The 22,343-nt window shown below is 37.8% G+C and overlaps 1 protein-coding gene across 15 annotated transcripts in view; it reads left to right on the top strand.

The window, feature by feature from the left end:
* Nucleotides 1-22,343, top strand: part of LOC121330646 (RNA binding protein fox-1 homolog 1-like) — an 879,666-nt gene that overhangs the window by 244,460 nt on the left and 612,863 nt on the right. For all 15 annotated transcript variants that reach the window (XR_005951881.1, XM_041277313.1, XM_041277305.1 and 12 more), the window contains exon 3: nucleotides 7,482-7,535. Coding sequence is in view for 14 of the 15 variants with exons in the window: in XM_041277313.1 (XP_041133247.1) it covers nucleotides 7,482-7,535 (54 nt within the window). In the remaining variant the exon portion in view is untranslated. The remainder of the gene's footprint in view (nucleotides 1-7,481; nucleotides 7,536-22,343) is intronic.

Below are 22,343 nucleotides of genomic sequence, written 5' to 3' on the forward strand. Positions count from 1 at the left end.
CACAGTAACAGAAGAGCCCAGTAATCAGCATTAGCATCAGCACATTCAGACTGATAGATTGAGTTTATCTCCAGCTGGTGTTGTTGCAAATTAAAACTGTCCTGGGGGTTTTGTCCAGAAAGCAGGAGAAACCCTACCTGGTTAGAAATATAATTCCCTGTGTGGGGCCAGACTTTGTTCCCTGGTTCCAGAGGTCTCCTGCTGGAGAAATGATAAGAAACACAAGTAGTTCAGTTTCCATTGAGATTTTACAAGCAGTTCGCCCACAAGCCTAAATGTGGTTTTGCAATCGCTGTCAAGTGGTTCTGAATAAAATACTGTATATAAAGACGAATCTCAAGAGCCCATCCATTCTGTTTTGGTAAGGAAACTGGTTGGGGGGGGGGGGTAAATCAGATCCACATAATGGTTTCACAATTATACTAAAAAAGGTAGCAATGCTGTATACAAGCTGAATTATGTCTGTTATGAATAATAGGGGAAATTACCCTTTACTGAAAGCAGAGGCAATTTAGCTAGGCTTAGGCAGTAGAATACAAATTCACAGCTGGCATTCGTGTCTTCCTGCTGGTCCCGGGGTTGTTAACAAATGAGAAATTGCATCTTAAATGTATCAGCCTGCTAAAATATTTAGCACAGGTGCTTTATAAAGCCTTATCTGTAAAACAGGGGGGGGGGGGGTGATATTTTCCTAATTCAGCCCATGAGGGTCTGGCAGAGTTCTGAATGCGTACAAGCCCCACCTCTTTATGAGTGAGAGGAACACATGACAACATAAAGATAGAGAGAAGAGTGTCAGCAGCATAGAAGGTAAATCAACAGTACCTGCAGTCGTCCAGTTCGCTTTTACGAACTATGGAATAGACAGGGAGCGAAATAAGCAGTCTGCATCCTGCCAGCACTGAGAAATTCCAAACTAGATAAACAAGGTGTCTAAAATACTTTTGTATTATTTCAGTATCAATAAGAAAGTGGGTCAGTCAATAGATTTTTATTTAAGTAAACATGAGGTACAAAAAGTGTTTAAGTGTTTGTTATCTGGTTTAATGCATATTGATCTAAAGTTATACTATGTTTAAAAAATAATAATAATTTATTTTAGAAAACAAAAAAGAACTGGCAAGAAAAACATATTTTGCTAAAATTGTTAGTTGTTTTTAAAATCCAAACTATCACTTGCAAATCCAAACTCATGTACAAGCATACAAACTTAACACAAAAAAAACGTTGTTTTGCGCGTAAATTTTAATGTAATACCTCACTGTATACAAAATTAACACACACACACAACTCTCTGAAGCTTTAATAATTGTATTTTGTCTTTTACATTCCTGTAGCCTCTCCTTTTTTTTTCAACCACTATAGCAGCACATGATGCAGATGATCAATGAAGCTGTTGCACTGTCATCTTTGTTTTCCAGAATTCCAGAATTTAGATAATCATCTTTACACATGTTTGATTAATTTAATGCATTAGAATGTGCATGCTGGGTAGATGTTTTATAGAGTTAGTTTTGTTAAAAAGGTTTTGCATTTTTAAAGAATAAATTCATAAAAACAACAATGGGCTGAACAGACCACAGCAGCATGATTTTGGAAATAGACACAATCAACAGGCGAAAGGAGGTTGAGGAAGGAACTGTATTGTTTTCAGTGAATTTTTATTACATTGATGATTTTATTTAGACAAACAACTGGGATTTTACTGTGCTACATATAGGTGGTTAAAGGATTTATGGTGTGATGTGTTCTGTTTGAAATATTCACTATTTTTTAAGACGTATTAGTGAACAACCCTTTTTTATCTTAAAATAACGAAAACTATTTTGTAACACACACTATTATGCTAAATGCTTATCCTTTCAAGATACATTTTTTTTCTGTAATATTAAGCAAATTAGACTGAGTTTATTGATTTTGAACTGGAGCATATATGTGTGAGTATGCAATGGTTTTAAAGATTTTGTTTTCCTTTGTAAATGCTATTTTTAAGGCCTAAAAGCAAGATCTCTAGATCAAATGTCAAATTAAATCCACAAAATGTCTTTTCATATGTTTAAGGCATCTGGAAAAAAAACAACTATCAGGGAGTTGAAACCACCATCAGTAAAATGGTAAATAAATGGTTAAATGCATTATTTTGTTTTGTGGTATCCATTACTGTACATCTAATCCAACTGAGCATAAGTAAAAGGGTCTATGTATGGTCAATAAAAAAAATCTGCTTATAAATTATCCAAGGAATCATGAATTCACTGAAATGGAAAGACAAAACACAAGGCAGAAACCGTGGACCTTTAATGGTGAACATGAGTGGGGCAAGTATGACCACATTATTGTACAACTCAATTTTGTATTTTTAATTGAAATGTTCTTCTCTTTTTACTTGTAGATTGCAAATCTCCTATAAAATGAATCTGATTAAATCAAACTGTCAGAACTAATGACTCGACCCAGATAGGTGACTCGACTCTAGCAGACTCTGTGACTTGACTCGACTTGAGCCTGGTATGTCAAAGACTTGACTTGACTTGTGTCCCAATTTTTGTCATTTGATTGTAACACTGGGTTGTGGTATTGGCTAGCAATACATTTTTGGTATAGACTGGTTCAACTCAGAGCTAAGCCCCTTTGATTCATTATGTGTGGCAGTTTTCAAGAAGTACGGGAACCATATTTTTACCAGAAAAAGAATTTAGGCACTAACCAGTCACCTGTAAACAGAAGTGCAGGAATTACAAACTGACTTGGGAAATATTCACAGGAAAAAAGGGATTGTTATATTTTCCAACTATATTTTAAGAGAAATAATTGATGGCGGTCCATCACAGACATAAAGTAAACCATGGAATTGGCAGCAGTTATTTCATGGTGGTACAAAAGTGACGTTCAACCATGTTCTAATAATTTGTGTGAGCTCTACATGGTTTGTAAATTGTTAACCATAATATCTGATGGTCAAATCAGGAATGGCAATGGTTTGGAGGGTAATAGGATGTTGTCTTTGTGCATTTGTAATTGATATATAAATATCACATTGTGTGCAGGGCGTTTCTTCATTTCACTTCTAAGGGGTTTTGCAAGGCCACTAATGTCAGTCAAAGATTTTAAATAGTTAAGCAATGTAATTGCATGCTTCAATTCACCAACATTGAAATGCAATGGCCTTTATTACTGAGTAAACTACATTACCAAACTTTATGTGCAGTTTGGTTCAGAATCCCCTGAAATCTAGACCTTCTATTGCAGCTATCCTCAATACAATTCTGACTTTGTTTACTTTTTTGTAATCCAGATCTTATGTATAGCCGACAGCATCACTAATAGCCAGTAAGCCAGCTTTGGCTGATGTGTTTGACTAGCCTTAAGATCTTTCATGTAGATACTCAACGTATAGGGAGCCATTAAAGCAAGACGGCCAGCAGATTGTCATATTTCTCCTGACAGTCATCCAACCCTCACTGAAAAAAAACAAACAAATAAAAACAACAATGGAGAGTGAGGAAGAACAGACTGTCAATTCAGATTAAAGAAATCACTCTTTTCAAGTCAATTGGTTATTTATTCCTTACAAATGAGTGGGGAGGAGGAAGGATTTTGCATCGCGGCATTTGGACAGAGATCCGATCAGATTAGGTCTGTCCTTCGAGCATCCTATTGTGTCCTTCATTCATCCAGCTAGTCTGAGATGAGCTTTGCTAATTAAGACTGGGGGTGGTAGAGGGGGGATGCTGTACATTGTAGAGGATCCTTTTCACTGCCAAGGCCAGAGAGAATAAGGGCGAGAAAAGGGTTGTCTGTCTGCTAATAGAATGGATAGAAATGAGTTCTTGACATGCCTTCCATTGTTTCTTTATGGGACTCTCTCCCCTCCTGCTCATCTTTTATTATGTGTGCCTGGAGGCTTATAATGGCAGCTGACTCATATAAAGCAAGTACAATTATAAACACTTGTTTGTATCACCTAATAAATTTCCACATGCTTTGTTTTTAAAGCTGCGGTATACTGTAGCAAATGGATAAAATAGGAATTTTATGGGGTAGCTATTTAAAGACTTTATTAACCATGAAGATATATACTTATGCCCTATGAAGTGTAGGTGATACATGTGAAATAAGTGTGGGTGGGGGTCTTGGTTCAGTGCTAAGGCCAATGCCTGATCCAACATTTACCTAACAGATAAATCTGAAAAGTATTATCATTTAGCAATTCAATCTGAAAAAATCTGGGTTTTTACAAAAAAAAAATTGTCAGCTACATCTGAAGCTAACATGCAAATGAGCCACAGCCCATTGGTCTAGAGTAAACAAATAGTAAATTGCAGTAAAGCATACAAAACTATAAATTAGTGAAGGGCCCCTAACCAGCAAAGTATAGCAGTATGAAGAATAGCACAATATACAATTGACTGTCAACACATGAATTAACCGAATCTGTGAATGTTTTAATTATTATGAAATAGCGAGGAAGCATGGTATATCACCAGCTAACCACAGGTAATGCAGATACTCACCCAGCCACCAAAAGAAAACCACACAGGTGTCTTGTGGCAGAGCACAGCTCTGTCCTTTAGAAATTGGCATGGATGGGGTTAAATTCCTCTACCTGCCTGAGTTTATTATGTTCAGGTGGCTGAGGTTGATTAGTTGATTAGATGATTAGTTTAATTAACGATCAATCAGCGCCCAGCCACCTGACATAAAAGGAGGCATCTGCTTCTCATTGAGGAGGAGGGAGCTGAGGAAGCAGGTTGGTGGGTTTGGTGTGTGATTTTTGAAGTGTGATTTTTGAATTTTGAATTTTGAATTTTGAATTTTGATAAATCCAGTGAAGGCATTGCCCAGCCTGGAAATTGTTATTTTTGTTAGTTTTGCTTTTTGTCTTTCTTTTTGTGTTTAAATTGCTTTGTTTTGGCTCTTGTGCCCTTTTATTTTTGTGTATTTATAATAAAATAATTATTTTTTTGAACTACAGACTGTCTCTGGGCCTCTATCCACTCGGCAGCCTGCCACATGTCTCTATAGGATGAAAATAGCAAATGACAATTAATTACGCGACAGGAAAAAAAAGAATCGTTCTTCCCTTCGCTCATCTATGAGGAAAGATATAACCCCTAGATACCGGGTTACATTGACCTCAAGTACTTGATACTAACCTGCAGCCTACGGGCATTTCCATGCTCCCTCCATCACAAAGCACTCAGCAGGTCATTATTTCACACCATTGACCTCACTTAGAGTGATTAGTTGTATAGTAACTCGTAATTAAAGTCTCATTGCGGCAAAGCTATTTGTAGGACTCTAGCAGCATTTCCAGAATGACGGGAGAACATGTCCCAGGGTAATTAGAAGTTGAGAACACCATGAACTAAGTGGGAGAAGTGATTTCTTAGTGAAAGCATGTTGTTTCTGCTAGGGTAATAGTACTTGCTAAAGGTGAACCAAGGTCTTATATTATGTATGTGTGGTGGTGGTATGAGTTGCTGTTAGTTTATTAATTGGGCCAAGTCGAAATTGAAAAGAAGAAGCGTCCATTTAGGATCTAAATCAATATAAAACTGATAAACATTGATAAAACTAAACTTATGCATTTTAATAGAAAAAAATAAGACATGTTATTTTAATAGTGTTGGCAAAATGTTTACTTCTAGTAAAATTGAATTAGAGCAAGTAGCAGTTTATAAATATTTAGGTATTTGGCTGGACAGTGCTTTGTCTTTTAAACCCCATATTGATAAAGTTCTATTCAAAGTTAAATCTAGAATTGGTTTTCTATTTCGCAGTAAATCATGTTTTACACATTCTGCAAAGTATACTTTAATCCAGATGTCTGTTCTTCCAATACTGGATTATGGTGATGCTGTCTGCAAAATTGTCTCGAAAGCTGCTTTGGGGAAGCTTGATACTACACCATTCTACTAAAAAATTTATAACTGGTGCTTCTTATCTTACTCATCACTATGATCTTTATATTATGGTTGAATGGCCTTCATTGCACACTAGGCGATTGCATCACTGGCTCAGGTTAGTTTAAAGAACCCTGATTGGGAAAACCCCACTATATCTGCTCAACCTGTTACAGTTCTCTGCTTCAGTTTACAATTTAAGATCAGATTAATTTATTAGACTGGTTCCCAGAGTGTCCACTGTTTTTGGGTGTAGTTCATTTCAGTTTACGGCTGCTTTTGACTGGAATGAATTTCAAATCAAATTAACAAAACTACAGAGTTTTGTTTCGGAGGATGTTTTTAATTGGAATCTGAATTCATTATTGTCTGATGCATGTGTATGTACTTGTTGATGTGTTATTTATTTATTTATTTTTGTCTGTGTTGTATTTGTTTGCTTTGTGTTGCTGTGATGTTTGCCTCTTGACCAGATCGTTGCTGTAAATGAGAATTTGTTCTCAATCTTCTTATCTGGTAAAATAAAAGTTAAATGAAAATGAAAAATCCAATTTTCTTTTGCGATTTTGGATTTCTGGTAGGAAACAAAAAAGTAGAGAAACAAACAAATAAAAAAGTCAAAACAAAACAAGTAGATATTGCATATTGTGTTTTACTTCACAAGGCAATTGCTGTCATTTATCTGCCAAAAATAAGGTACCATAATGTTTGCCAATAGCTCTCATCTCTTTTTAATTTAGTCATCGGCAATGGTTTTTACCCAGGTTTTCTCCCCAATTTGGAATGCACATATTATTTTTATCCCGGTTCACTACTGCAAACCCTTGGCAGCTCGGGAAAAAGAGGCTGAAACACGTGTCCTCTGAAACACGTTCCTGCCAATCTGTCGTTTTTCACACTGTGGATCCACAGTGAAGCCACCAGACCTACAGTGCCGGAGGACAACATAGATCTAAATGGCTCCACTGCAGACCCACAGGTGCCCTATGAGCCACGTGGGTCACTGGTGCGCTGTGAACCATGGATTGCCCTGCCGAACTACCCGACCGGCGCTCAGGCCAATTGTGCGCTACCCCCTAGGAACCCCCAGTCACAGTCGGCAATTACATAGCCTGGATTTGAACTTGCAATCTCCAGGCTATAGGGCACACCTTGCTCTCCACGTGGAGTGCCTTTACTGGATATGCCACTCGGGAGCCCCAGCTCTCACCTCTTTTTAACATAGCTATATGTACAAGACACATTTGTTTTTATTAGTTTCCCAACACATTCTCTGTATAACACATCAGGATAAACTTATTCATATTGTACATTCATACTGTAATTTTATTTTAGCAATTATATGTTTATTGGTTAAGTCTGATAATGTATCAATTTTGGACATCCTCGTACCACACCTACTGCTGGAAAATGGAAATGGAAACCATTGTACCGAGAGTGAATAAATAATGTACTTCCAGCATGCAGAAGGTTTAACTATGTTTTATCCTGATTACATCTGATACATCATCTGTTGCAGGCAGTAACATTCTCACAACACTACAGTTAATAAAATGACATCCTCTTTTGTTTCAGATTTTAATTGGAGCTTCCTCAGGGCCTAGCCAAAAGCCAGAAGACATTGTTGATGTGAGTTCATATTGGATTTGTTTTTTATGATTTCTGGGTTAGAGACCACTGAGTTCAGTGCTGACAACTCGTGAGCATAGATCTCTTATGGGTGGGGGGGGGGGGGGGTGGGGGGGTGGATTGTCACTTGGAAGTTGCCCTGTGCATGAGCTAATCTATTAATGTGCTGTGTTCCTCGTGATTTAAGGCAAGAAATACAACTTAGGAACATGAGACAACATATTACTCTTTCAGATGCTAACCACAAGCCCTCACAGCAGAATGCAGTTGCAATGTAAAGCTGTTAGGTACACAGAGCGAGCATTCTCTGACAAAGTAAATCAAATCAGATACAGTCTCTTATTATGGCAAACTATGCATGCAGCTGCAGACAAACCAAATCATACTGGATGATGTCCTTTATCACTGCAAGGATGGTGCGAGTTAGATAAAAAGATGTCCCAATGAGTGCTTATCCAGCTTAAAAACTGCACAATTGGGCATGGTTTTCAGCTTGTCGCAGTTAAAATTGCCAACTTACTGTTAAATTTTTGCCTTTGTGGAATTTAAAAAGGACTCTGATCAGGTTGCTGAACCTATAAACAATTCTGGATACTCTGAACCAAAATCAAAGGTGCAGCAAGCAAGCCAAATGCTGAAAGATCAGAATGGTATGTTTCTCCAACTTCTAATAGGAATAAATGGAACTTACATAGGTAGCACTAAACAACTCAATAACTAAGTTATGCATATTCTTATTTATTCATACTTTACCTTGTAAAGGTTTGGATGCAGAACAATGCCTCGTCCCAGTGTTAATAGAATATAATTGGCTTCCCGGTTTTTCCAAGGTTAAGTCTCACCCTTTATCTACATTTCCTGGAGTTTCTAAATACCCCTCTATCACCATGGCAACATTGTTCTCCCTCTGGTGGCTCTCGCCACTCACCCTTGGGTACTCGGCTGCCAGTAGGCCTCACCTCTGTTTGATATTTGGCTAAAATAGATTTTGGCCAAATATCAAAATCTATTCTACTAACATAAACACTTACTGAAGGTTAAATGTAGTCACTCTTCCATAATATAATGCATATTGTTGCTTTTTTTTAACACACAAAACACGCAGAAACATTGGTTACCATGTGAACACATGACACAACCATTTTTGTACTGTGACTTTGTTTGTCAACCTTGGATTTTTAATGAATGAGAATCTCAAATGTCTGGAGTCAATATTACATTTGCCTTTGTTTTGCACTCCTGTACCCATGGTTACACATGCTTGCTTTTTTTAATGCCACAATAAAATGGGGTCAAACAAACCATTGAATACCATGTAAAAACAACTGGTCAAACACTAAGCCACTTCAGATGATTTGAATTCATACATACTTGTAAACATGTTAGTTTCTGTAGAACTATTACCAATTTGTATTATATTCAGTAATACTTTAAGGGAGCCAAAAAAACATCCATGTAGGAAAGCACCTGCTGGATTAATATAGACTAGACAGACTGTAGTGTTAATCGCTGATGAAGGCTGTTATCAATTGTCCATCACCTTTGATTTTTTTAATGTCAGTTTGTTCAGTAAGCTAATTTGATGAAAAATGTCTGGGATGGTAATAACTGAATGCAATCTATTGATGAGAGTCCCAGCTCTGTCCATGGTGCTGAAATAGCAGTGGGCAATAATTTAACACAATCTAAAATATATAAATCCATATGTCAAAACTTAAATGATCTAAACCACTGCTGCTCTTTAACTTTGGATTCATTCAGATGGCGGTAATTTATTGATCCACTTATTAACAGTAATAAAAACTATTAAAATATATGTAAAATGAGGTTTCCAAAAAAAAAATTGGTTTCTACATTTTAGGTTGTGCCCTGTGATGGATTGTCATCCCGTCCAGGGTGTAGTGTCGCCTTGTGCCCTATGTCAAGCTCTGTCTCATAGGAAAAGCAATAACAGATAATGGATGGATGGATGGATTTTAGGTTGCTGAGATCATTGAAAATGGAACCTATAACTGTCTATCAGTCTCTGTCTACCTTGCCTATCATCATAAGCATGTGTTTTTCTGTGAGAGACCAGGGACAAAGATCCTTCCTCCAAAGAAACTCAAAGAAGAAATACATCATAAAGGAGCCTGAGTGAACTTTTCATATCACATTACTGTGGCACTCATAAAACAAGTGACTCCATCCATATTTTTTTTTCTATTGAAGCCTTTCAAGTGCTAAACATTTCTTTTCTCAGGCCCCTCTGATGTCGCAAGATGAATTCATCACACAGGCTTTAATGACAGCGTGATCGATACTTAACTTTCATTAAAACAGTTTGGGGGAAATCTAACAGTCAAAGGAACCGTGATTTCCATTCTGCTGAGCTAAAATCACCCATGTGGCCTAGTTTTAATTACACTAGCAATCTGAAGTGAGTAAATCATTACAGTGTAGATGTGGTGTTACTGAATGTTCAAGACCTATTTTCCAGCACAAACAAAGAATAGTTTTCCTTGAAAAGCTATAGCAGCCAACTGACATACACTCCCTGTAATTTTTCTTCAATTGTAGTTTCATTTCATAACAATTTGGTTTTGAATTTACATTTGGTTTGCTTCAGCAGTTTATTTCAAGTGCAGTTGAAAGTGTATATGACGGCTCCAAATCTATTTAGTCCCTTTCACAGCTTGCTTTAATCAAACTGAAGTGAGAACTCCTAAAGAGGTGGCCTCAGTTTGTTTGGGCATACAAAAAGAGTAAGAAACATGGCGTCACCTATTCTCCCCACTTGGATAACTTATGCAGTTACAGTACTAATAGAAATGATTTTGTGCCCTAGATAGATGGACGGGCAAACATGCAGGTTAACAGGCAGAGTTCCAACTGGGCTCTACCGTTCTAGAACATAGAATTCAGACTGCTGAAAAGAAACCAAAAATCACTTCTTACTTACTGTAGTTCAAATGAAGGACATGTATCCTGTCTCTGCAAGTTCTCTTGAGTTTTGATAATACATTCATCAGCGACGTGCCCTTTTAAATGTACCCACAGAGTGCAATAATATTATTTCCAAAAAAAAAAGAGTCCCTTATGGCCTTTTAAATTAGCCTAAACTGATATAGAAAAGCAGAATCATATTAATATTAAAAGTGGTGGAACACTAGATTCTATTATCTCTGAAGGTCTGTCACCATACACGCTCTATATCCCCATTATCGAATTATTGTTGCTTGAATTGCATTAAAGCCCCACGATTTGTTTGCTATCAGAAGAGTAATTGACATTTTGGTTACCGTCTCATGTTTAGGAGATCTCGCCAAGCCAGGTACTGAAGAGTTGCCTCCACTGTCAAGTCCCATTAGCTTAATCCGGGTCAGTGGAAAACGAGCACCAAGACTGGACACCATTTACAATACTGCAAGGAAGCTTCTTCACTGGAAAATACAGGTTACAGTGTAAAGCAATATGGGTCAGATCTGTTTGCTATACAGCACCTTCCAACCAAGTTGTGCTCTGCTGCTGCTACAGGCATATGACCTTCTGCCACAATACTGTAGGTATACAAATTAATGATGCAAAATTCATATTTTAAACAATAATTTCTGTTTAAATAGCCTGGACATGTTAACACATTATTTACTTTACTGATTGAGTTTAGTATTTTCTAATTATTTTAAATGAACCACCACAACTATTTCCAATGAGGGAAGAGTGTGATAGGCTTCTGAACCAACAATAGCAGTAATAACCTCAAATGGAAGATATTCACATAGAAGCCACATTCCAGACCTGTCAACTCTCCCTTTTTCGCCGCAAGTCGAAAAAGGGACCCTTTTTTTTGGACCCTTCTCCCGGACATCTCCCGGCACAGGTTTTCTGCCATAATTTGCTCAAAATTCTACTCTTAAACCCCCTTATGTGAGCAAACTTGTAATGTCTGGTGTGTGGTTACTGCAATCCCAGTCATACCTGGCAGGGTTTAGGGGAGCCCTGTGGCAGCATGCAGTCAGGTGTGAGGTAAGTTCACATACAGTACTTAGCCAAGCACATGGACAGTCTGTGGTTGGAACTCCCTTATTTATGCCTTAATAAAACAATATACTGTAGAAGGAGAACACATTGTTTGAAACGTTTTTCATTGACACAGCACTTCAAGAACAAGCAGGTATTTGCTGTATTACCAGTATGGTTTGATGTATAAAATATGACAGACAATTCATCATGTTATTCTCGATTAAATATTGACAGTAACTTTGTGTGATCCTGCTGTTTATCCAGATGTAAAAATAAATAAATAAATAAATAAAAAAAAAAGACTGTCTGGAATTGACAGTAGGCAACAGAAGGAGAGCTACTTTTTAAGGACATGGATTCAGTTTAGCAGTCTGTCAGTGCAGTCTTTTAAAGGGCATATCTGCATATGTGTGGTGTTCTCTGAGTTAATGATTACATCATTAATGGTGACATGCAAGAACATTCGACTGCTGCAATAGACCTATAGCTCTCCTCCCTGCTTCTGTTACCTTACTTGTCAGTTTAATTTACTTAAGCCGGAATCATATCCTGGAAAGCGTGTATGGAGTATGTCCTTACTCAAATCAAGGACAGCCACCGAATGCGTTTGAAAATGTAGAAAAATACACACAAAGTACAGCCTTTGAGCAAACAATGAAAACTGGGCGTTTCATGTGGCTTTATCTGTTTGGATTTAGTTTTATTTTCAGAGGAATTTGGCTCTGTGTGGCAGTCAGCTTTTATTTAATTTGATCGTCTTTATAAATTTATCAATAGGTTAACACACAGTCAATTTTTTTTTAACTCACAATCAACAACATCAGCTGGTTCTTGGCAATTAATAAACAAAAATGTGACCTTTAAAAACAGCGTTCTTGTAACTGCATTGTATTGTTCATTAGTAAGTGTACTGGTAAATGCTCATTTATTTTAAGTTTTCCCCAGAAATTATCTCTGAAGATACATTAATCAAGAAGAAAAATAATGCAATGTACACTAGGACAAAAACAGCAAATAGCTGCAGGTGAAATGTATTAATTCTACCAGACCTACTGTACGAATATTGTATGCATTTTGGCATTCCATTCCAATAATTTAATTTGCTTTATATTGCAAATCTGTTGAATTACCAAGGCTCAGATTCAACAGGAACTATTCTTCACAGCTCTCATTAAAGTTGACAGTGGAGGTCCAGCAGACGCATAGCACATTAATGTTGCTCTCATTAACTATAGGTTTACACTAGGTACCCATTCACACAAGGCCCATCAGTGCCAGCCTACCTGGCTTGATCTGTAAAGGAAGACTGCATTTAATTATCCTAAAGAAAAATGTCTTCCACTAGAAAACACAAACGTGTTATAATATAAGCAGCAATATACATCATTAATTGTATTGTATGGTTACTGAAAAAAAGTCATGCTAATGATAGAAAATTTGGAGTAAAGTGCTTTTCAGAAATGTAAAGAAACGAAGCATACAAAAAAAGAAAAGTTGCAGAAAGTGTTAATAAAATCTTTTACAAGATGGGGCACAAAAATGGCAAATTGAAACTTGCTCACCTTGTATTTCTGTATTCATAGTATTACAGTTAGGCTATTTTTGGAGTGGAAGCACTGCATGAAAAAAGAAACTGAACTCAGACAAAGAGGAACAGATACAAATGGCCTGTCCTGTCACGTTACTTTGAGATCGTGAAGGTTGACAGGTCCCCTGCTGCGGTTACCTATTGGCTTTTCTGAGTCTGATAGACTCGCACTGTTCTGCAGATTTGGACTGCTCATTCTGGATGGGCCTCATGCTTGTGGTGCAATCCAAACACACAGAGGCCACAACAGGATAAATATTCCAAGTATACGCTGCAGATTACATATGGGCACTGCTATTTTCAGCCTACAGCTTTGCCTCAGCAGCATATCACATACTTTGCATGTCATTAGCTATTCCAATCAAAGCAGCGCTGGGAAATGTGGCACATAATGACAAATAAAAGTTACAAAAGCATTTTAGCAGTGTAAAGATGATACGCCTCTGTGCTATTTCAAACAGCCACCACAGTTTGGAATTGTTAATGAATGGGAAATTCGTGTGGCTTAAAAACAGCTCTTAGAAATGTCCAGTATTTATCAGCTTTGTAAGTCATCATCAGAGCAAGCTGTCGTTTTGAAAATAGTCAAAGAAAAAGATAGTGAAAACAGAATGGTGTGGTCCAGTCGAATAAAATAATAATAATGGATTCATTAGTGGGGTTTTGTTTTTGTCTTTGAAAGCATTTTTATCATGTCAATGCACATCACAAAGGGCAATTGAATGACAGATCAGCCAATCAATCAATCTTTATTTTATATAGCGCCTTTCATAGTGGACCACCAAATCACAAAGTGCTTTACAAGTAACAACAAGAAAATCCGTAATGCTTTAAATACAAAGGAATGCATAATACATGATATACAGTAAGAAAAAATACATAATAGAATACCGTGAAAAATGCATAATACATGATATAGTAGCAACAACACAGCAGCTAATAGCAGATATCAGGCTTAAAGAGCATGGAAAGCAAGAGAGAGAACATTATGAGAACAATAAGAGTCCACTGCAACAAAACTTGTAGAAACATGTGACAAATAAAATACCAGTCAGAGTTCTACCCTGAAGTAACCGTAGCTTGGATCAATTCATGATACATCAGCCCATTAATAATCCTGTGTCCTTTACAGCTCACTTTTGAACATCATGTTTGGGTTTTGAAAGTCATACAGTGCTCTTAAAAATGTTGAAAGAGCTAACATAAATAATGGAACTGAAAAATGTTAATGAATACAGCATGTTGTAATTCAAACTAAATTATCACCACCCCCCTCCCCCAACAAAAGCAAATTGAATAAAAGTAGGATTTTGTTGTTTGCTGCTGTAATAAAACAAAAAAAAGATAAGCATTGAGATTTTAAAAATAGGACAGTACCCCTTTGAAATGTTAAAAACACATATATATATTGCATCTTCAGTAATTATTAACGAAGGCATTTTTAGATTGACAGTACTCAATTTGCTCTTTGGCTCCCTAATCCTTTTTGAGATGGCCTCACCAAGCAGATGAATTTGTTTTTTTGGAGGGTCGTGTTGAGTTTGTTAAAGCCACTCCAGTGTGGTGCTGGCAGCAAGGTTTATGAAGCACTGGAGACCAAATCCTGCACTGTCTGCCAGGAGCCCTTTGAATAAGACCACCGCTCTCCTCTAAGGGAGTCACATGGAAGGCGGTGTGCAAATGCCCAACAGATATGGATTACTCGCTCCCAGCTAATCTGTGTTTTTTATGGGATTAGATGTGGTTTGCATGGTATTTTAAGAAAAGCAGTGCAAGAGATTGTTGTGGTTTGAAATCCTATAAATCATATGGAAAGATGTTAGTCATCTGGGCACAGTCTTTGACTTATCTGAGTCAAACAAACCCAACACATCTAATGGATAATAAAATGCATTTCATATAATAGTTTGGAATTAAGCTCTAAATCTGTATGCTTTGCATATGGCACAGCCAAATCATGTTTAACACATTTACATTGGCAGACCTTGGACTTTCAGAATATGAATCTGCATTAGAACCAATCATTACTATTCTGAAAGTCCCTTATGAAACAGTCATGGTCAGCATTGTTCCATTATTCAGACATTAGGCGCAAGGTCATTTAGCCACAGTTCCCCCTGAGTAAGGTTGATTAAAACCTAAATCTTAAATTCTACCATCATGAGCTCATGAAAACACCTTGAGATGATAGTCATGAAAGGATCAAAGGAAAAACATGTGGAATTTCAACATGTTGTACCAGAGGTATTATGCTGTGGTCTCCTTGTTTTGTTTTGTTTTTTCTCTATTATGTCTAAGTATATTGTTAATGCATCTTTATTTGAATGATTCCATTTTGATGATATAATCTCCTTGGGTCCCTTTTCTCCTTTGTTTTGTTTCTTATTTGGGGATTCAGAGCAGCCCAAGGCTTGTTTGTGGTGCACTGTGTGCAAGTTCTCTCTGTACTGTTTGTGGGATACTCTGTGAACTGTTTGTAGATTGTTCATCATTTCTTTACTGCTGCTCCCCATTCTGGTTCTGGAGTGTGCTTTGTTTTTTTAAAGTAGGCTTGGAGTTCTGTAAATGTCTTGTGTGTTTTTGCCAGTAACTGTTGTGCCTTTGTCACGTCCTACTTTTGGACCTATTTGTTTTAAGAGGGAGTGTCTCTTATGGTTTGCTTCATTGTGTTGAGAAACAGTCCATTCTGCTGAGAGGAAATCATTCATAGCTTAAGATACTCAATGATAGCATCTGAATAAAATCAGAGAAACATTTTGCAGTAGACACACATTTTGCTTCCCTCACTGTTGTTTAAAGAGTAAGATAATCCTAGGGATTTCTGTATGTGCAGAATACAATAAACATATTTATTGACTTTTTTGGTGGAACAAAAAAAAAAAAGGTTGGAGTTTTTGTACAGTAGTCCTTCAAACCTTAACCTTCAATCCCCGAACCCTCTGTGCCCTTCTATCCATTTGGATCAGCAGTGAATATATACAGGATATGTGGAATATGGATGGATAACAAGCTTTTGTGATTAAATAATGTCCCTTTCAGTAGATCACAGAAAATAAGAAGAACATAATTGCCCGCATTTTAATGAGTATTCTAATCTTGCCGCACTTTGGCCTACACAATTATTGTTTCATGTCTGCCCATTTCAATGAAAGTTGAAATACCTGCTCCGCTTCACTGAAGGTGAGTAAACCCCTTTTTAATTATATGAAGTCAGCTTCATGGTAAATTATTAATGGGAGAAGAAGAAAAAAAGATTTAAAGGAGTGAAACATACTCCTGCTCATGCATTGAAATTGTGAACTATATTACAAAATTCACGCTCTACAAAAAAAAAAAAAACACCCATTCACATAAAATTGCATGTCATATGATGGCCAGAAAAAAAAGTCACAGCGCCATTTTTGGAAAAAAAAAAAAAAAAAAAGTACAATATTATTGTGTTGCTTTTTCAAGGGACATCTTAATTCGGTATTTTACCATAATTGCTCTCCCTCTGTCCTTCCTAGGCTGTAAAAGATAATCTAATACAAGCAACAAGACATCTCTGTAGGGGTTCTTATATAGTGGGAAAAATACCATTGGGATACAATATGCGTGTGTTTCTCAAAACCACAACATTGGAAACACAGCAATAAAAACCCCAATGCACTGGTCTTGATGCTCAAGCACACTGGTGCTGATATGGTACCATGAAACTGTGATGGATCACCTGGGGGGTATTAGTTCATAAGATTGTGACACCGTTGGCATATGAACATAAGGAAATCACTCTGTTATCATTCTATCAATGGCTCATGTCATAGATGTCCTTGTGCCATCATTGACCCTTATTTGGTAAAGGTTATTCTACTAAATTAACTTTAAAAAATAAAGGTTAAAAGTAATGAGTAAATGTCACAGGGGGCTGACTCATTTTATTCATGATTCCCCTTGCAAAATAAATTCTGAAGTCTGTAAAAACGTGTCACTTCATCAGTAAAAATTTGTTTTAGGTTTTTTTTCCCCTTGTGCTGGAAAGAAAAAGCTTAGAAACTTTACAAGATAAATACACAGCTTACTGATGCCAAGCCATCATGAATGTTACCCTGTCATTCCTTTGTTTCTACATACGATCTGCACAATAAATCTAACTGGTGTCAAAGACTAACAAGAAGCTAAACCCAAAAGTATTCAGGTATCACTTCAGTCTGTGTGAGATTTTCTTTTTCTGTATTTTGGTCTCTGAGCTAGGCCTGCATGGATTTTGAATTTCAGACTTCATTAGATGGAAATACAAGCATGTTTGCTCTATTATAATTTTTTCTGTAGACGTTTCTGCCAAAGCAGTTTATTTTGGGTCAAGAAAAGGGCTTCTGTCTCCCTCGTTGTAGCTGTTGCAGGCTGATACCTGAGATGCTGTGAAATGCCTTTAATTTGTGGGGAAACAGACACTGAAGCTGAACATAATCATATAGCTTTCATACGTTAGGCCTGCAGCTAGTTATGGGAAAAAAACACATCAAAGAGGCATTCTGAAGCCTCAATTGACAGTCTCTAAATAATCTTTACAGAAATTATAATTATTGTATGCAATTTTATTAAGTTCGACATCACAAAAATGTAACTTGCTATCCCATCTTGATTTTTCACTCATTTAGGCAGTGCCTCGGATAAATTTAAAGAGTACCTATGCTATTTGTAATGTGACAGCCCAACCTTGTGTATTGAGGTTTTGTTTGTATTATACTGAAGTCAAAACAAAACAGCTAACTAATTCTCTGGTAGTTTATACCTAGGGACCCACATTGCCATGTTCTGGATAGTCCCAGCACAGCAATGCTATTCTAATTTGAATAAGTACGTCAACTTAGGAAGTACTGTATAAGGTCAAGGATACCCAGCATGTCCATATTGATTGCATATTAAATGTGATTTATCTAAGGGGACTTATTTATGTTAAAATGAAAATGATAATAGATGGTAAATAAAAAAAAATAAAAAAATCAGAACTGAAATACAAATTCATTAACTACACGTGGTTACACTTTAGGTCCCATTTACTACATAAATATAACACACAGCTTTGATGTAAGTAATGTATTCTCTGCATATATGAATATCTCCTAAGAGAACACTGTGTCTAAGAGAACACCCTTGAAGTGAAACAGATTTTTCCCATTGTAAATGCTCCGCCTAAAGGAACAGGAACTTCACTTAAAGGAACACCATTTTGGCACCGCTATCGATTTGTTTAAAACTGATACAGTACTTTTTTGTAACCTGATAACTCATCATCATCAGAGCTATCATCACGAGTGTGTGTTGAGGCACACTGATTGGTGGTATTATATATATATATATATATATATATATATATATATATATATATATATATATATATATATATATATATATTATTTAGCAATTTACAATTATTTTTAGGCTCAGCTCCACTACCACCCCCTCTGGAGTGGTGAAGACAAACACACACTGATCTCCGAAGAGTGTGCCATCAGCCAACTGCTTTTTTTCACACTGCAGACTCATTGTGCAGCCACCTCAGAGCTGCAGCGTCAGAGGACAACACAGCTCTGGGCAGCTTACAGGCAAACCCGCAGGGACCCGGCCAGACTACAGGGGTTGCTGATGTGCAGTTTGCGAACTCCAGGCTATAGGGCGCATCCTTCACTCCACTCAGAGTGCTTTTACCAGATGCGCCACTCGGTAGCCCGTTTATTCAATCTTTACAGAACCACCATCATATCAGTGCCTTGTTTTGTATTCTGATTTCCACGTGTGCACCTCAATGCTACAAAATTGCATGTAAACAAATGGCAAAATGCATCACTGTTCTTTTTGCTAGAAAAATTTGGAAATTGTTTGAGCTCCTGAAAAAAACTTGAATCAGACACCAGCCGCCAAGCAATTTGGTGTTTTCCATTCTGGTGAGTTTCTTCACCATTCATAATTAATCTCGAGCTGCTGCATTTTTTAACATGTGTAGCGGTGCTGAGTTAATTTAGTTTGACAGTTTATTAACGTTTATCTGTTACTTTATTATCATAGTTTATTAACATACTCTTGCTTATTGCTTTTCTCTTAGTTACTCTGTATATTTCATCTGTTGATGCACATGCATCATGACAAGTAATATATATTTATTTCATTCATTGATTAATATTGTGTTTTGTGGTCAGCTCCGTCTTAAAGAACACTTCGGCAAGAGAATACTTCACTTGCTTCCCGAGGGGTGTTCTCTTTGCCAGAGATTACTGCACGTGTGCTGAATAATAACGAAGCAAAAGTGTAAGTAAAGTGTATCTACAGTGTTTTTAATGCACCTATATTTTGAAATTAATCCGAAATTTCCCTGAATCCATTGATTTATTCAATGGAGTACACACATTGATACTATTTTTTTTTTTTTAAAAAAGCAAACAATGAAAAACAAAACCATGGTAATGGGACAGCTCACTATGGGATTCAACATGTGTGGGTGTTTTACAGCCAACGCTCCTCTAACACAGCCGCTAATGATTTTCTATAAGATCGATGGACAGCAGGAGTGTAGAGAGGAATATCAGATCCAAGCATCTTGTCTGTAGAGCAAAGTTTCACCTATTTAACTATGCGCATATAATCAAAAACTTGCAGTGTGCCAGCAAGTGTGTTTGATGTAACTTTTTAGATTTTCCAGTGGGATGAACAGACAACATAATGGTTCTGCATGGGTAAGCTAAATCCACAGGTTCTGAGTCATAAGACACTCGACATCCCATTCCTCAGTGCTTACGTCTTCTCTACGCTCATTGTTTATTTACCGCATGTCATTAATTAATTAGGTTTGTTGTTTAAAACAGATTCCTCGAAATATAAGCTACACTCAGTAACCTTGACAAAAAAACAGTTGTCCCTTTTAGGACAGTAACTTGTCAGCACAATTTTATTTCACTGCTGTAAAAAATACAAAATTTCCAGCTTTGTGAGAATTGCAAATATGAATAATTAACAAAATTATACTTTTAAACTTGAATTTACTGATAGGTGCATAAAATATATATTTTTTTAGGGAGCTGATGTCACTGCCCTGTGCCTTTTGTTAGTGCATTGTTGCCACATCTGAACACCTCATTGGTTAAAATAAAAACAGCTTCAGCAAGTAGGTATTTAATTTGCTTTGTGTTATTGTGCAATACGTGTGTATATGATAACAGTATGATAGTAATGCTTTGTTTTGAATTGATTTGAATATTTTTGTATCTGATGTGCAGTATGAAATAAAACAAACATAATTTTAAGTGAACTTGTCTATGTATATTGCAGATAAGGCATGCGCAGTTAATCTATAAAAAAGGGAAGCAAACTCCAGGGTCGCAATATATCCGAATCTACAGTATAATAAAGGGGCGATATAACAAGGGATGGGTGTAATAATAATAATAATAATAATAGTAATAATAATAATAATAATAATAATGCATATCAATTCTATATACATCATTTCATTTCCATTTAAATGTTATGCCAGCGTAGTTCGGGGGGTATGCAGCAGGGGGCTTCCAATTTCCTGTCAATTAGTACCAGTTCTCCATTTAAGCCCTGATCACTTGTACCTTCGCTGTCTAGTGTTTCGTTTTCATTTCACTGGAGGTCAATTCTCTGTGCAGCATTCCCAAGAAATTATCAATTATTTTCCTACCTGCTCCGATGATTCTTCTCATCATTCAGCTTCTCTATTCGGCTGCAGGAGCTCCAGCGTTAGTCTTTCCTGCTCCGTCCAGCTTCATTACTCAGCTTGTCTGCGTCTTTATTAGACAGACTGGCCCTCCACTAAAACTTTCAAAGCTCCTTCAACAAGACATCGACATTCCCGTCATCAGCGTTTGCCTTACCATAGCTCCTCTATTTAAATCCACCACAAAGCTCTGTCAGCTGAATCTTTCTTTACTCCTCGCTTGCAATCAAGTGCCCTTCCCCTGCTCCCAGAGTCAGCACAATTTATCGTTCCTTCAGAAGATCCTGTCCTGGATTTCTATTAGCTACGTTCAATGTTTTAAAGACTTATCCAGCCCATTTCAAACTCCATTTCAACCTGTGGGGGCTTGTGCTTTCAACTGGTCACAACATGCTCCAACGACATTGCTGTTCTGCAACTTTCCTCCGGCACCTCTCAGTCCATGGCTACCATGGCAACGCCCTCATTGAGTGACTGTGCGGGGTGGTAAGTCGCTATGGTGACCAGTCAGCTTCATCCGGCACCGCGTGATCCGTGCATCAGCACTATAATCTTCTGGTTTCCCCAGCAGATGATTCATATGTTCGTTCAATCCAGCTGCCACCTCAGTCCTCAGTTCCAGCTTTCCTTGTGCCTCTACTTTCGGTATCCAAGATCAGTCAACTGGTCCCATCTGCTTCCACAACCCCCATCCAGAATCCCCAACTTCTCCAGATGCTATTTGAATGAATCCTACTCTCAGTAACCTCCTTCAATCTGCTCAGCATTACATGTCTGCAGCCCCCGCCCCTTGTTCAAGAGCTCCTATTCTACAGCCTGCTTAGTGTCTTCAATCCTCTGCACCCAGAATCGAATAATCAAATTCCTTCAATCAAAACTGGATCCTGGCTCTCATCGTCCATGCTAGGGATTCTCTCCATCTCCCTCCAATCTCTCCATACCAGCAGTTCACCTGACCCTCCATGGGATTCTTAAGAGCTTTCCCCCTGCATCACCCTGTTTGTCTATATCAACGTACATTCTCCATTTGCTAATGTTCACTCTTCAGAAAAGCCTCTTCTCCCCATATAAGGATCACCCATGGAGATTAGCTGTCTCTCGGCCACCTTCGAATTGATTTCTTTCACTCCTATCATCATTCGACTCCAGTCTCGCTTCTGAGCAGGCCTCCATCCTCTCCTCCATCCTTGCCTCTGAGCAGGCCTCCCTCCTCTCCTCCACTCTCTCCTCCTCCGAGGCCTCCCTCCTCTCCACCCTTGCCTCCAGAGCAGGCTTCCCTCCTCTCCTCCACCCTCTCCTCCGAGCAGGCCTCTCTCCTCTCCACTCTCGCCTCCAGAGCAGGCCTCCCTCCTCTCCACCCTCACCTCCAGAGCAGGCCTCCCTCATCCTCTCCACCCTCGCCTCAGAGCAGGCCTCCCTCTTCTCCACCCTTGCCTCCAGAGCAGGCCTCCCTTCTCGACTCCACCTTCACCTCTGAGCAGGCCTCCATCCTCTCCACCCTCAC

This window comes from Polyodon spathula, chromosome 18 (assembly GCF_017654505.1).
Source record: "Polyodon spathula isolate WHYD16114869_AA chromosome 18, ASM1765450v1, whole genome shotgun sequence".
NCBI lineage: Eukaryota > Metazoa > Chordata > Actinopteri > Acipenseriformes > Polyodontidae > Polyodon > Polyodon spathula.